This window comes from Oncorhynchus mykiss, chromosome 8, assembly GCF_013265735.2.
Source record: "Oncorhynchus mykiss isolate Arlee chromosome 8, USDA_OmykA_1.1, whole genome shotgun sequence".
NCBI classification, from domain to species: domain Eukaryota; kingdom Metazoa; phylum Chordata; class Actinopteri; order Salmoniformes; family Salmonidae; genus Oncorhynchus; species Oncorhynchus mykiss.
The window spans coordinates 87877068-87894329 of NC_048572.1; the positions used below are offsets into that span (position 1 = coordinate 87877068).

Consider the following 17262-nt stretch of genomic DNA (forward strand, 5'->3'; position numbering starts at 1 on the left):
CTATTTATTGCCTTTACCTCCCTTATCTCACCTCATTTGCTCACATTGTAAATATACTTATTTTATACTGTATTATTGACTGTATGTTTGTTTTATTCCATGTGTAACTCTTTGTTGTTGTGTGTCTCGAACTGCTTTGCTTTATCTTGGCCAGGTCGCAGTTGTAAATGAGAACTTGTTCTCAACTTGCCTACCTGGTTAAATAAAGGTGACATTTAAAAATAAATAAATAAATAATAATACAAATTGTGTCTTCTGTTGTCTATTTCGCAACTACTTCCACAGATCTAACAGCGTCTACCGGCTGTAACAGGGTCGCGTGACTCAATAACAATAAAGATGAACAAATCGTCATTGTGTGGTTGGCAGATTCACAGACTACTGTTTGTTCCTCGCCAACTGGACACAGCATCAGTGGCAGGCAGGAAGGAAGGCAGGAAGGAAGGCAGGCAGGCAGGCAGGAAGGCAGGCAGGCAGGCAGGCAGGCAGGCAGGCAGGCAGGCAGGCAGGCAGGCAGGCAGGCAGGCAGGCAGGCAAACAGGCAGGCAGGCAGGCAAACAGGCAGGCAGGCAGGCAGGCAGGCACGCAGGCAAACAGGCAGGCAGGCAGGCAGGCAGGCAGGAAGGCAGGCAGGCAGGCAGGCAGGCAGGCAGGCAGGCAGGCAGGCAAACAGGCAGGCAGGCAGGCAGGCAGGCAAACAGGCAGGCAGGCAGGCAGGCAGGAAGGCAGGCAGGCAGGCAGGCAGGCAGGCAAACAGGCAGGCAGGCAGGCAGGCAGGCAGGCAGGCAAACAGGCAGGCAGGCAGGCAGGCAAACAGGCAGGCAGGCAGGCAGGCAGGAAGGCAGGCAGGCAGGCAGGCAGGCAGGCAAACAGGACACCCAACCATCTGCAAACATCACTGGCGCTAAAAATAGAAGATGGAAAGGGGGGAGAGAAGAGAGGAGAAAGAGAAAAAGATAGAGAGAGTGTGTGTGTGTGTGTGTTTGATTTTACTATCCTTGTATGGACAAGAAGTCCTCACAAGGATAGTAAAAAAAACAAAGAAAATGATGACAAGTGGGAACATTTCGCCAGTCCCCACAAGGAAAGTGGCTATATAGGTTTAAGGTTAAGGGTTAGTATTAAGGTTTAGGGTTAGGTTTAAGGTTAAGGGTTAGGATTGAGGTTAAGGGTTAGGATTAAGGTTTAGGGTTAGGATTAAGGTTTAGGGTTAGGATTAAGGTTTAGGGTTAGGATTAAGGTTAAGGGTTAGGATTAAGGTTAAGGGTTAGGATTAAGGTTAAGGGTTAGGATTAAGGTTTAGGGTTAGGATTGAGGTTAAGGGTTAGGATTAAGGTTTAGGGTTAGGATTAAGGTTTAGGGTTAGGATTAAGGTTAAGGGTTAGGATTAAGGTTAAGGGTTAGGATTAAGGTTAAGGGTTAGGATTAAGGTTTAGGGTTAGGATTAAGGTTAAGGGTTAGGATTAAGGTTAAGGGTTAGGATTAAGGTTAAGGGTTAGGATTAAGGTTAAGGGTTAGGATTAAGGTTTAGGGTTAGGATTAAGGTTTAGGGTTAGGTTTAAGATTAAGGGTTAGGATTAAGGTTTAGGGTTAGGTTTAAGGTTAAGGGTTAGGATTAAGGTTAAGGGTTAGGATTAAGGTTAAGGGTTAGGATTAAGGTTTAGGGTTAGGATTAAGGTTAAGGGTTAGGATTAAGGTTTAGGGTTAGGTTGAGGGTTTAGGGAAAATATGATTTTAAAGGTGAATTAATTGTTTGGTCACTACAACAATAGTCAAACAAACACGTGTGTGTGTGTGTGTAGTTAAATGCAGCAGTAAAACATTGGTATCAGTCAGTTAACCCCCCCCCCCCCCCTTTTCCACCCTCTTCCTGAGAAGGACTCAGTACACCCTGGTTCACTTACTGAACACCTGTGTTTCAGAATGCTGTGATAACAACTGGGTTTCTCGAGGAACTGATGTGCTTCCTGTCACAGTGAAACTCAGATTAGATTAGATTAGAGTGGGAGACTGGATTCCTGTCACAGGGAAACTCAGATTAGATTAGATTAGAGTGGGAGACTGGATTCCTGTCACAGTGAAACTCAGATTAGATTAGATTAGAGTGGGAGACTGGATTCCTGTCACAGTGAAACTCAGATTAGAGTGGGAGACTGGATTCCTGTCACAGTGAAACTCAGATTAGATTAGAGTGGGAGACTGGATTCCTGTCACAGGGAAACTCAGATTAGATTAGATTAGAGTGGGAGACTGTGTCATGTATTGTCATGTTGTGTCCTGTTCCTGTTCTTTCTCTTCACCCTGTCTCCCTCTGCTGGTCGTATTAGGTTACCTTTTCTTCCCCTCTTTCCCCCAGCTGTTCCTTGTCTTCTCTAACTACCTCGTTCACCCCTTTTCCCACCTGTTCCCTTTTTCCCTCTGATTAGGTCTCTATATCTCTCTCTGTTTCTGCTTCTGTCTTTGTCGGATTCTCGTTTGTGTTACTCATGCCTGAACCAGACTATCGTCGTGTTTGCTGCAACCTTGTCCTGTCCTGTCGGAATCTGCCTGTTCATCTAACCTTGTCCTGTCCTGTCGGAATCTGCCTGTCCATCTGAGCCTACGTGTGTTTCGTCATTAAAGAAACTCTGTTTTGTTAATTCGCTTTTGGGTCCTCATTCACGCACCTGACAGAAGAATCCGACCAAGAATGGACCCAGCGACTTCGGATCCTCTCCACTCAGCCGTCGAGATCCAGGGAGCGATGCTAGGCAGACACGAGCAGGAATTGTCTGCTGCTCGACATGCCGTTGAGACCCTGGCCACCCAAGTCTCCAACCTCACAGAACAGGTTCACCATCTCCGCCTCGATCCACCGGCCACTTCCAGGGCTTTCGAATCTCCGGAGCCCAGAATCAATAACCCGCCGTGTTACTCTGGGGAGCCCACTGAATGCCGCTCGTTCCTCACCCAGTGTGATATTGTGTTTTCTCTCCAGCCCAACACTTACTCCAGGAGCACTGCTCGTATCGCCTACGTCATATCTCTCCTTACTGGACGGGCTCGTGAGTGGGGCACGGCAATCTGGGAGGCAAGGGCTGAGTGTACTAACCAGTATCAGGACTTTAAGGAGGAGATGATACGGGTTTTTGATCGATCTGTTTTTGGGGAGGAGGCTTCCAGGGTCCTGTCTTCCCTATGTCAAGGTAATCGATCCATAACAGACTACTCTATTGAGTTTCGCACTCTTGCTGCCTCCAGTGGCTGGAACGAGCCGGCTTTGCTCGCTCGTTTTCTGGAGGGTCTCCGCGCAGAGGTAAAGGATGAGATTCTCTCCCGGGAGGTCCCTTCCAGCGTGGATTCCTTGATTGAACTCGCTATTCGCATTGAGCGACGGGTTGATCTTCGTCACCGAGCTCGTGGAAAGGAGCTCGCGTTCTCCGTTGCCCCCCTCTCCGCATCACTACCATCTTCCTCTGCCGGCTCGGGTGCTGAGCCTATGCAGCTGGGAGGTATCCGCATCTCGACTAAAGAGAGGGAACGGAGAGTCACCAACCGCCTCTGTCTCTATTGCGGTTCCGCTGGTCATTTTGTCACTTCATGTCCAGTAAAAGCCAGAGCTCATCAGTAAGCGGAGGGCTACTGGTGAGCGCTACTACTCCTGTCTCTCCTTCAAGATCCTGCACTACCTTGTCGGTCCATCTACGCTGGACCGGTTCGTCAGCTTCCTGCAGTGCCTTGATAGACTCTGGGGCGGAGGGCTGTTTTATGGACGAGACCTGGGCTCGGGAACATGACATTCCTCTCAGACAGTTAAGGGAGCCCACGGCCTTGTTCGCCTTGGATGGTAGTCCTCTCCCCAGGATTCAGCGTGAGACGCTACCTTTAACCCTCACTGTCTCTGGTAATCATAGCGAAACCATTTATTTTTTTATTTTTCGTTCACCTTTTACACCTGTTGTTTTGGGCCATCCCTGGCTAGTTTGTCATAATCCTTCTATTAATTGGTCTAGTAATTCTATCCTCTCCTGGAACGTCTCTTGTCATGTGAAATGTTTAATGTCTGCTATCCCTCCTGTTTCCTCTGTCTCTTCTTCACAGGAGGAGCCTGGTGATTTGACAGGGGTGCCGGAGGAATATCACGATCTGCGCACGGTGTTCAGTCGGTCCAGGGCCACCTCTCTTCCTCCACACCGGTCGTATGATTGTAGTATTGATCTCCTTCCGGGAACCACTCCCCCCCGGGGTAGACTATACTCTCTGTCGGCTCCCGAACGTAAGGCTCTCGAAGATTATTTGTCTGTAGCTCTTGCCGCCGGTACCATAGTCCCCTCCTCCTCTCCCGCCGTAGCGGGGGTTTTTTTTGTTAAGAAGAAGGACGGGTCCCTGCGCCCCTGCATAGATTATCGAGGGCTGAATGACATAACAGTGAAGAATCGTTATCCGCTTCCTCTTATGTCTTCAGCCTTCGAGATCCTGCAGGGAGCCAGGTTTTTCACTAAGTTGGACCTTCGTAACGCTTACCATCTCGTGCGCATCAGGGAGGGGGACGAGTGGAAGACGGCGTTTAACACTCCGTTAGGGCACTTTGAATACCGGGTTCTTCCTTTCGGCCTCGCTAACGCTCCAGCTGTCTTTCAGGCATTAGTCAATGATGTCCTGAGAGACATGCTGAACATCTTTGTTTTCGTTTACCTTGACGATATCCTGATTTTTTCACCGTCACTCCAGATTCATGTTCAGCACGTTCGACGTGTCCTCCAGCGCCTTTTAGAGAATTGTCTTTTTGTGAAGGCTGAGAAGTGCACTTTTCATGCCTCCTCCGTCACATTTCTCGGTTCTGTTATTTCCGCTGAAGGCATTAAGATGGATCCCGCTAAGGTCCAAGCTGTCATTGATTGGCCCGTCCCTAAGTCACGCGTCGAGCTGCAGCGCTTTCTCGGCTTCGCGAACTTCTATCGTCGTTTCATCCGTAATTTCGGTCAGGTGGCAGCTCCTCTCACAGCCCTTACTTCTGTCAAGACGTGCTTTAAGTGGTCCGTTTCCGCCCAGGGAGCTTTTGATCTCCTCAAGAATCGTTTTACATCCGCACCTATCCTTGTTACACCTGACGTCTCTAGACAGTTCGTTGTCGAGGTTGACGCGTCAGAGGTGGGCGTGGGAGCCATTCTTTCTCAGCGCTCCCTCTCTGACGACAAGGTCCACCCTTGCGCGTATTTTTCTCATCGCCTGTCGCCGTCGGAACGTAACTATGATGTGGGAAACCGCGAACTGCTCGCCATCCGCTTAGCCCTAGGCGAATGGCGACAGTGGTTGGAGGGGGCGACCGTTCCTTTTGTCGTTTGGACTGACCATAGGAACCTTGAGTACATCCGTTCTGCCAAACGACTTAATGCGCGTCAGGCGCGCTGGGCGCTGTTTTTCGCTCGTTTCGAGTTCGTGATTTCTTATCGTCCGGGCTCTAAGAACACCAAGCCTGATGCTTTATCTCGTCTCTTCAGTTCTTCAGTAGCCTCCACTGACCCCGAGGGGATTCTCCCTGAGGGGCGTGTTGTCGGGTTGACTGTCTGGGGAATTGAGAGGCAGGTAAAGCAAGCACTCACTCACACTCCGTCGCCGCGCGCTTGTCCTAGGAACCTTCTTTTCGTTCCCGTTCCTACTCGTCTGGCCGTTCTTCAGTGGGCTCACTCTGCCAAGTTAGCCGGCCACCCTGGCGTTCGGGGTACGCTTGCTTCCATTCGCCAGCGTTTTTGGTGGCCCACCCGGGAGCATGACACGCGTCGTTTCGTGGCTGCTTGTTCGGTCTGCGCGCAGACTAAGTCCGGTAACTCTCCTCCTGCCGGCCGTCTCAGGCCGCTTCCCATTCCCTCTCGACCGTGGTCTCACATCGCCTTAGATTTTGTCACCGGACTGCCTTCGTCAGCGGGGAAGACTGTTATTCTTACGGTTGTCGATAGGTTCTCTAAGGCGGCTCATTTTATTCCCCTTGCTAAGCTTCCTTCTGCTAAAGAGACGGCACAAATCATCATCGAGAATGTTTTCAGAATTCATGGCCTTCCGTCAGACGTCGTTTCGGACAGAGGTCCGCAATTCACGTCTCAATTTTGGAGGGAGTTTTGCCGTTTGATTGGGGCTTCCGTCAGTCTCTCTTCCGGCTTTCACCCCCAGTCTAACGGTCAAGCAGAACGGGCCAATCAGACTATTGGTCGCATCTTACGCAGTCTTTCTTTTCGCAACCCTGCGTCTTGGTCAGAACAGCTCCCCTGGGCAGAATACGCCCACAACTCGCTTCCTTCGTCTGCGACCGGGCTATCTCCTTTTCAGAGTAGCCTCGGGTACCAGCCTCCGCTGTTCTCATCTCAGTTCGCCGAGTCCAGCGTCCCCTCCGCTCAGGCTTTTGTCCAACGTTGCGAGCGCACCTGGAAGAGGGTCAGGTCTGCACTTTGCCGTTATAGGGCGCAGACTGTGAGAGCTGCTAATAAGCGTAGAACTAAGAGTCCTAGATATTGTCGCGGTCAGAGAGTTTGGCTCTCCACTCAGAACCTTCCCCTTAAGACAGCTTCTCGCAAGTTGACCCCGCGGTTCATTGGTCCGTTCCGTATTTCTCAGATCATTAATCCTGTCGCAGTGCGACTTCTTCTTCCGCGATATCTTCGTCGCGTCCACCCGGTCTTCCATGTCTCCTGTGTTAAGCCCGTTCTTCGCGCCCCCGCTCGTCTTCCCCCCCCCCCCCCATCCTTGTCGAGGGCGCACCTATCTACAGGGTCCGTAAGATTTTGGACATGCGTCCTCGGGGCCGTGGTCACCAGTACCTAGTGGATTGGGAGGGGTACGGTCCTGAGGAAAGGAGTTGGGTTCCCTCTCGGGACGTGCTGGACCGTTCGCTGATCGATGATTTCCTCCGTTGCCGCCAGGTTTCCTCCTCGAGTGCGCCAGGAGGCGCTCGGTGAGTGGGGGGGTACTGTCATGTATTGTCATGTTGTGTCCTGTTCCTGTTCTTTCTCTTCACCCTGTCTCCCTCTGCTGGTCGTATTAGGTTACCTTTTCTTCCCCTCTTTCCCCCAGCTGTTCCTTGTCTTCTCTAACTACCTCGTTCACCCCTTTTCCCACCTGTTCCCTTTTTCCCTCTGATTAGGTCTCTATATCTCTCTCTGTTTCTGCTTCTGTCTTTGTCGGATTCTCGTTTGTGTTACTCATGCCTGAACCAGACTATCGTCGTGTTTGCTGCAACCTTGTCCTGTCCTGTCGGAATCTGCCTGTTCATCTAACCTTGTCCTGTCCTGTCGGAATCTGCCTGTCCATCTGAGCCTACGTGTGTTTCGTCATTAAAGAAACTCTGTTTTGTTAATTCGCTTTTGGGTCCTCATTCACGCACCTGACAGACTGGATTCCTGTCACAGGGAAACTCAGATTAGATTAGAGTGGGAGACTGGATTCCTGTCACAGGGAAACTCAGATTAGATTAGATTAGAGTGGGAGACTGGATTCCTGTCACAGTGAAACTCAGATTAGATTAGATTAGAGTGGGAGACTGGATTCCTGTCACAGTGAAACTCAGATTAGAGTGGGAGACTGGATTCCTGTCACAGTGAAACTCAGATTAGATTAGAGTGGGAGACTGGATTCCTGTCACAGGGAAACTCAGATTAGATTAGATTAGAGTGGGAGACTGGATTCCTGTCACAGGGAAACTCAGATTAGATTAGATTAGAGTGGGAGACTGGATTCCTGTCACAGGGAAACTCAGATTAGATTAGATTAGAGTGGGAGACTGGATTCCTGTCACAGTGAAACTCAGATTAGATTAGATTAGAGTGGGAGACTGGATTCCTGTCACAGTGAAACTCAGATTAGAGTGGGAGACTGGATTCCTGTCACAGTGAAACTCAGATTAGATTAGAGTGGGAGACTGGATTCCTGTCACAGGGAAACTCAGATTAGATTAGATTAGAGTGGGAGACTGGATTCCTGTCACAGGGAAACTCAGATTAGATTAGATTAGAGTGGGAGACTGGATTCCTGTCACAGGGGAACTCAGATTAGATTAGATTAGAGTGGGAGATTAGACGTAGGAACAGAGGTGGACTATTAGACATAGAAACAGAGGAGGACTATTAGATGTAGGAACAGAGGACTATTAGACGTAGGAAACAGAGGACTATTAGACATAGGAACAGAGGAGGACTATTAGACGTAGGAAACAGAGGACTATTAGACGTAGAAACAGAGGACTATTAGACATAGGAACAGAGGAGGACTATTAGACGTAGGAACAGAGGAGGACTATTAGACGTAGGAACAGAGGAGGACTATCAGACGTAGAAACAGAGGACTATTAGACGTAGAAACAGAGGACTATTAGACATAGGAACAGAGGAGGATTATTAGACGTAGGAAACAAAGGAGGACTATTAGACGTAGAAACAGAGGAGGACTATTAGACGTAGAAACAGAGGACTATTAGACGTAGAAACAGAGGACTATTAGACGTAGGAAACAGATGAGGACTATTAGACGTAGAAACAGAGGAGGACTATTAGACGTAGGAAACAAAAGAGGACTATTAGACGTAGAAACAGAGGAGGACTATTAGACGTAGAAACAGAGTGCTATTAGACGTAGGAAACAGAGGAGGACTATTAGATGTAGGAAACAGAGGAGGACTATTAGACATAGAAACAGAGGACTATTAGACTTAGGAAACAGAGGAGGACTATTAGACGTAGAAACAGAGGACTATTAGACGTAGAAACAGATGACTATTAGACGTAGGAAACAGATGAGGACTATTAGACGTAGAAACAGAGGAGGACTATTAGACGTAGGAAACAAAAGAGGACTATTAGACGTAGAAACAGAGGAGGACTATTAGACGTAGAAACAGAGTGCTATTAGACGTAGGAAACAGAGGAGGACTATTAGATGTAGGAAACAGAGGAGGACTATTAGACGTAGAAACAGAGGACTATTAGACGTAGAAACAGAGGACTATTAGACATAGGAACAGAGGAGGACTATTAGACGTAGGAACAGAGGAGGACTATTAGACGTAGGAACAGAGGACTATTAGACATAGAAACAGAGGAGGCTTATTAGACGTAGGAACAGAGGAGGACTATTAGACGTAGAAACAGAGGAGGACTATTAGACGTAGGAAACAGAGGACTATTAGACGTAGGAACAGAGGAGGACTATTAGACGTAGGAACAGAGGAGGACTATTAGACATAGGAACAGAGGACTATTAGACATAGAAACAGAGGACTATTAGACGTAGAAACAGAGGACTATTAGACGAAGGAAACAGAGGACTATTAGACATAGGAACAGAGGAGGACTATTAGACGTAGGAACAGAGGAGGACTATTAGACGTAGGAAACAGAGGAGGACTATTAGACAGGAACAGAGGACTATTAGACGTAGAATCAGAGGACTATTAGACGTAGAAACAGAGGACTATTAGACGAAGAAACAGAGGACTATTAGACATAGGAACAGAGGAGGACTATTAGACGTAGGAACAGAGGAGGACTATTAGACATAGGAACAGAGGAGGACTATTAGACGTAGGAACAGAGGAGGACTATTAGACGTAGGAACAGAGGAGGACTATTAGACGTAGGAACAGAGGAGGACTATTAGACGAAGGAACAGAGGAGGACTATTAGACGTAGAAACAGAGGAGGACTATTAGACGTAGAAACAGAGAGGACTATTAGACGTAGAAACAGAGGAGGACTATTAGACATAGAAACAGAGGAGGACTATTAGACGAAGGAAGGAGGACTATTAGACGAAGGAACAGAGGACTATTAGACATAGGAACAGAGGAGGACTATTAGACGAAGGAACAGAGGAGGACTATTAGACGTAGAAACAGAGGAGGACTATTAGACGTAGAAACAGAGGAGGACTATTAGACGTAGAAACAGAGGAGGACTATTAGACGAAGGAAGGAGGACTATTAGACGAAGGAACAGAGGACTATTAGACATAGGCAGCTGAAGGATGGTTGAAGGATGGTTCCGCCATTCGACCAGTTCAGGACCAAACAACAATTATTTGCAGTAGGCCTATAATCTAATAGACCTAAGACTATGTGATACAGATATTTTGTAGACTATAGCCTAAATGTATACACTAATGCATATGCTCTAACTTAACCAGGAGAGCATATGCGAGGAGAGCTTTATTGTGAGAAGGTATTTCATTGCATTGTATAGTTTACACATAAATACACTTTTGAGTTGATTAGCTTCAACACATATACCCTATTACAGAATAAAAGAAAACAGAGGTTAACTATTCATCGAATTCATATAATGTATTTGCATAGATTAAAACATGCTATCAAGGGTGCTGTACTGCAGAGTCCCACTCAGAGTCCCTGGGTTCTCCCCCAGGCTCTGTCGTAACCGGCCGCGACGGAGGTCAGTGGGGCGACGCACAATTGGCCTAGCGTCGTCCGGGTTAGGGAGGGCTTGGTCGGTAGGGATCTCCTTGTCTCATCGCGCACCTGCGACTCCTGTGGCGGGCCGTGCAGTGAGCGCTAACCAAGGTCGCCAGGTGCACGGTGAGACAAGGAGATCCCTACCGACCAAGCCCTCCCTAACCCGGACGACGCTAGGCCAATTGTGCGTCGCCCCCTCTGACACATTGGTGCGGGTTGGATGCGCGCTGTGTTAGAAGCAGTGCGTCGACCTTCTTCTCTCCCGAGCCCGTACGGGAGTTGGAGCGATGAGACAAGGTACTACAACAATTGGATACCACGAATTTTATATATATTCGTTTTTTTTAAAAACAGCCATAAAAATCAAGCTTTTGGTGATGTATATTAATGCATGTCAATATTAACTATAACACAATACATTACCTCCAACTTGGCCCAATTCACATTTCCAATTTCCCATCCTGACATACCGAGCTAGAATGGATCCTGCGTCTCAACCAATAGCCAATATTGGCTAAATATCCCACGCAGGGCTACAGCAACTTCCAGAGAGTGTCACTCTGATTTGGGTGTCCTTGGCAAAACTGTGGCCGTACCAAGTGGTCACATGTCGTTCTGGGTTCCACTGTGCAAGAGGAGTGTTATGAACATCAAGGCAGACACAGGGTGAATTTTACTTCAAGTAACCATGAAGTTGTTTCTCATTCTGTCCCCCACCAGAGAGAAGACAGGGAAGAAACCACCATTTATCTATTGGCTGCTGCTATACATGTTGATTTGGTTTGTCATTCTATCATTTTTTCCCCATGGAATTTTAGTAGCATTTAAATATAATTTACTTAGAAGTTATAGTGAGGGAGCTTCGCTCCTCTGTGCTCCGGCAGAACTACACCCCTAATTATAGGTGTTGTGTAATTTAGTGAGAAGTAGAAGTTAAGAACTTATAATGTTGACAGTGGACTGTGTACAAAGCGTTGTTCTGACAATTCCAAACAACTCCATTTTGGTTACTGCTGTCTTATAAATGTTCCATATTGTCAGAATAGAAAGGGTTCACATAACCACAAGACAACAAATATGATGGGAAGTGGACCATTGTTGTAAAAAATACATCATCGATATAAAGTACATATGTAAATATGAAACATACAGTAGCAACACAATATAATAATAATAATAATAATAATAATAATAATAATAATACAAAATAATCCGTGGAAAGAAAATATGTTACATTCAGAGACACGTGAAAGAGACCCATATCAGTGATAGTCACATAGCTGACCGAGAGGAATCTAGGCACAATCATTAACATATTGGACCAACTAGTCGGTCAGGTTTGGTCAGTGATGACACCAGAAACTTACACTGAGCCACTGAGGTGGCTAAAGGGGTAGGTTGTTGTGCAGTGGCGCTTGTAATATACAGAGCATTCAGAAAGTATTCAGACCCCTTTGACATTTTCTACATTTTGTTACGTTACAGCCTTATTGTAAAATGTATTACATAGTTTTCCCCCTCATCAATCTACACACAATACCCCATAATGACATCACAATACCCTATAATGACATCACAATACCCTATAATGACATCACAATACCCCATAATGACAGGTCGTTAGACATTTTTGCAAACTTCAATATCACAATTACATAAGTATTCAGACCCTTTCAGACCCTTTACCTGTACTTTGTTGAAGCACCTTTGGCAGCGATTACAGCCTCCAGTCTTCTTGGGTATGACGCTACAAGCTTGGCACACCTGTATTTGGGGAGTTTCTCCCATTCTTCTCTGCAGATCCTCTCAAGCTCTGTCAGGTTGGATGGGGAGCGTTGCTGCACAGATATTTTGAGGTTTCTCCAGAGATGTTCGATCGGGTTCAAGTCCGGGCTCTGGCTAGGCCACTCAAAGCCACTCCTAAAGCCACTCCTGCGTTGTCTTGGCTGTGTTCTTAGGGTCATTGTCCTGTTGGAAGGTGAACCTTCGCCCCAGTCTGAGGTCCTGAGCGCTCTGGAGTAGGTTTTCAGCACGAATCTCTCTGTACTTTGCTCTGTTCATCTTTCCCTCGATCTTGACTAGTCTCCCAGTCCCTGCCGCTGAAAAACATACCAACAGCATGATGATGCCACCACCATGCTTCACCGTAGGGATGGTGCCCGGTTTCCTCCAGATGAGTTCCATCTCGGTTTCATCAGATCAGAGAATCTTGTTTCTCATGGTCTGAGTCCTTTAGGTGCCTTTTGGTAAACTCCAAGCGGGCTGTCATGTGCTTTTTACTGAGGAGTGGCTTCCGTCTGGCCACTCTACCATAAAGGCCTGATTGGTGGAGTGCTGCAGAGATGGTTGTCCTTCTGGAAGGTTCTCCCATCTCCATAGAGGAACTATGGAGCTCTGTCAGAGTGACAATCAGGTTCCTGGTCACCTCCCTGACCAAGGCCCTTAATTCCCCCGATTGTTCAGTTTGTCCGGACGTCCAGCTCTAGGAAGAGTCTTGGTGGTTCCAAACTTCTTCCATTTAAGAATAATGGAGGCCGGTTCTCCCAGGTGGCTCAGTGTTCTAAGGCCAGCTGTGCCACCAGAGATTCTGGGTTCGAGTCCAGGCTCTGTCGCAGCCGGATGCCCGGGAGGTCCATGGGACGACGCACGATTGGCCTAGCGTCGTCCGGGTTAGGGAGGGTTTGGCCGGCAGGGATGTCCTTGTCTCATTGCGCACTAGTGACTCCTGTGTCGGGCAGGGCGCAGTGCACGATGACCAGGTCGCCAGGTGTATGGTGTTTCCTCCGACACATTGGTGCAGTTGGCTTCTGGGTTGGATGGGCATTGTGTCAAGAAGCAGTGCGGCTTGGTTGGGTTGTGTTTCGGAAGACGCACGCCTCTCAACCTTCGCTTCTCCCGAGTCCGTACGGGAGTTGTAGCGATGAGACAAGACTGTAACTACCAATTGGAAACCAGGAAATTGGGGAGAAAAGGGGGTAAAAAAATAAAAAAGAATGATGGTGATTTTGGAGACCTTCAATGCTGCAGAAATGTTTTGGTACCCTTCCCCAGATCTGTGCCTCGACACAATCCTGTCTCGGAGCTCTACGGACATTTCCTTCGACCTCATGGCTTGGTTTTTGCTCTGACACGCACTGTCAACTGTGGGACCTTATATAGACAGGTGTGTGCCTTTCCAAATCATGTCCAATCAATTGAATTTACCACCAGGTGGACTCCAATCAAGTTGTAGAAACATTTCAAGGATGATTAATGAAAACAGGATGCACCTGAGCTCAATTTTGAGTCTCATAGCAACGGGTCTGAATACTTATGTAAATGAGGTATTTCTGTTTTTTTATTTTTTTGTCATACATATTTTATGTTTTTGAAAAAATGTATAGAAACCTGTTTTCGCTTTGTCATTATGGGGTATTGTGATGTCATTGTGGGGTATTGTGATGTCATTATGGGGTATTGTGATGTCATTGTGGGGTATTGTGATGTCATTATGGGGTATTGTGATGTCATTGTGGGGTATTGTGATGTCATTGTGGGGTATTGTGATGTCATTATGGGGTATTGTGATGTCATTATGGGGTATTGTGATGTCATTGTGGGGTATTGTGATGTCATTGTGGGGTATTGTGATGTCATTGTGGGGTATTGTGATGTCATTATGGGGTATTGTGATGTCATTATGGGGTATTGTGATGTCATTATGGGGTATTGTGATGTCATTATGGGGTATTGTGTGTAGATTGATGAGGGGGGAAAAATGATTTAATACATTTTAGAATAAGGCTGTAACGTAACAAAATGTGGAAAAAGTCAAGGGGTCTGAAAACTTTCCGAAGGCACGGTGTAAATGCATTCATATATTAATAAAATATTTTTGGAGTTCCTAATGGGGTGTTGAGGAGGCTTCCACATCGTCTAGCCCCTCCCTCGAGCCGCCCATGCGTTTGGTCCATATATATGGTGTCAGTCTCCAGAACAGACAGTTCATGGATCTATCCACCGTCAGTCTTCAGAACAGACAGTTCATGCACTTCACAGCCTTGCTGCCGTAGTCCAGACACTCCGGGCCGATGCACTGACAACAGGCGTTGTGAAACCAACGGTACTTCGACCCTCCCATCGACTCACAGTATAGTTTACACTGGCGGATGGATACGCAGTCGTCAAAGTAGACCACCGTACACATGTTATCTGGGGGAGAAGGGAGGAGGGATACAGAGAGAAAATAGGGCACAGGTCAGTTATCTTAGTAACAGCATGTTTAACACAGAACTAGTATTCCAGTAATCCCATGTAGACATATTTAAAGCCGTTCCAGTAATCCCATGTAGACATATTTAAAGCTGTTCCAGTAATCCCATGTAGACATATTTAAAGCCGTTCCAGTAATCCCATATAGACATATTTAAAGCCGTTCCAGTAATCCCAAGTAGACATATTTAAAGCTGTTCCAGTAATCCCATGTAGACATATTTAAAGCCGTTCCAGTAATCCCATGTAGACATATTTAAAGCAGTTCCAGTAATCCCATATAGACATATTTAAAGCCGTTCCAGTAATCCCATGTAGACATATTTAAAGCCGTTCCAGTAATCCCATATAGACATATTTAAAGCTGTTCCAGTAATCCCATGTAGACATATTTAAAGCCGTTCCAGTAATCCCAAGTAGACATATTTAAAGCTGTTCCAGTAATCCCATGTAGACATATTTAAAGCCGTTCCAGTAATCCCATGTAGACATATTTAAAGCCGTTCCAGTAATCCCATGTAGACATATTTAAAGCCGTTCCAGTAATCCCATGTAGACATATTTAAAGCCGTAGTTAGTAACTACCTGCAAAAAGCAGTCATATTTAACCCTCAATGTTTTCATTACTGAGGACAATGCCACCCACTCTGGTGTGTGTGTGTGTGTGTGTGTGTGTGTGTGTGTGTGTGTGTGTGTGTGTGTGTGTGTGTGTGTGTGTATATATATATATATCTCAGTTGCTAGAGAGAGAGAGAGAAAATATACACTTTCAATTAACCCACGGCAGTCAGAAAAGGAGGAGAGACAGGTTACCACCATCACCACAGACTGAACACACCATCCGCTGTATCAGACAGCGGTTCTATAGTATAGAAAAAGCAGTTCTATAGTATAGAAGTAACAGCTCTTCTATTTAACCTGTGTTTTACTAGCACAGGTACATCTGGGTCTAAACAGATAGTTGATCTTTGACATACACGTCTCTCCTTGAATCTCCCACTGAAAGGAACACCAGCCGCCTCTGTTATGTCATACTATTCTAGTCATGTGGTTCTACAGTCGTAGTAAGATATTTCTGTGGTTCCACAGTCTAATCAATCTGTTTCTGTGGTTCCACAGTCTAATCAATCTGTTTCTATGGTTCCACAGTCTAATCAATCTATTTCTGTGGTTCCACAGTCTAATCAATCTGTTTCTGTGGTTCCACAGTCTAATCAATCTGTTTCTGTGGTTCCACAGTCTAACCAATCTATTTCTATGGTTCCACAGTCTAATCAATCTATTTCTGTGGTTCCACAGTCTAATCAATCTATTTATATGGTACCACAGTCTAATCAATCTATTTATATGGTACCACAGTCTAATCAATCTGTTTCTGTGGTTCCACAGTCTAATCAATCTGTTTCTATGGTTCCACAGTCTAATCAATCTGTTTCTGTGGTTCCACAGTCTAATCAATCTGTTTCTGTGGTTCCACAGTCTAATCAATCTGTTTCTGTGGTTCCACAGTCTAATCTTTCTATTTCTGTGGTTCCACAGTCTAATCTTTCTATTTCTGTGGTTCCACAGTCTAATCAATCTGTTTCTGTGGTTCCACAGTCTAATCAATCTGTTTCTGTGGTTCCACAGTCTAATCAATCTATTTCTATGGTTCCACAGTCTAATCAATCTATTTCTGTGGTTGCACAGTCTAATCAATCTATTTATATAGTACCACAGTCTAACCAATCTATTTCTATGGTTCCACAGTCTAATCAATCTGTTTCTGTGGTTCCACAGTCTAATCAATCTGTTTCTGTGGTTCCACAGTCTAATCAATCTGTTTCTGTGGTTCCACAGTCTAATCTTTCTATTTCTGTGGTTCCACAGTCTAATCTTTCTATTTCTGTGGTTCCACAGTCTAATCAATCTGTTTCTGTGGTTCCACAGTCTAATCAATCTGTTTCTGTGGTTCCACAGTCTAACCAATCTATTTCTATGGTTCCACAGTCTAATCAATCTATTTCTGTGGTTGCACAGTCTAATCAATCTATTTATATAGTACCACAGTCTAACCAATCTATTTATATGGTTCCACAGTCTAATCAATCTGTTTCTGTGGTTCCACAGTCTAATCTTTCTATTTCTGTGGTTCCACAGTCTAATCTTTCTATTTCTGTGGTTCCACAGTCTAATCAATCTGTTTCTGTGGTTCCACAGTCTAATCAATCTGTTTCTGTGGTTCCACAGTCTAATCAATCTATTTCTATGGTTCCACAGTCTAATCAATCTATTTCTGTGGTTGCACAGTCTAATCAATCTATTTATATAGTACCACAGTCTAACCAATCTATTTCTATGGTTCCACAGTCTAATCAATCTGTTTCTGTGGTTCCACAGTCTAATCAATCTGTTTCTGTGGTTCCACAGTCTAATCAATCTGTTTCTGTGGTTCCACAGTCTAATCTTTCTATTTCTGTGGTTCCACAGTCTAATCTTTCTATTTCTGTGGTTCCACAGTCTAATCAATCTGTTTCTGTGGTTCTACAGTCTAATCAATCTGTTTCTGTGGTTCCACAGTCTAACCAATCTATTTCTATGGT

At 45.9% G+C, this 17262-nt stretch overlaps 1 protein-coding gene across 1 annotated transcript in view; it reads right to left on the reverse strand.

Annotated features, from left to right (window-relative positions):
* Positions 1 to 14158: 14158 nt before the first annotated feature.
* LOC110530873 (twisted gastrulation protein homolog 1-A-like) overlaps positions 14159 to 17262 on the reverse strand; it is a 42780-nt gene continuing 39676 nt past the window's right edge. The window contains exon 5 of the mRNA XM_036986655.1: positions 14159 to 14620. Within this exon, the coding sequence (XP_036842550.1) occupies positions 14439 to 14620 (182 nt within the window). The 3' untranslated portion in view covers positions 14159 to 14438. The remainder of the gene's footprint in view (positions 14621 to 17262) is intronic.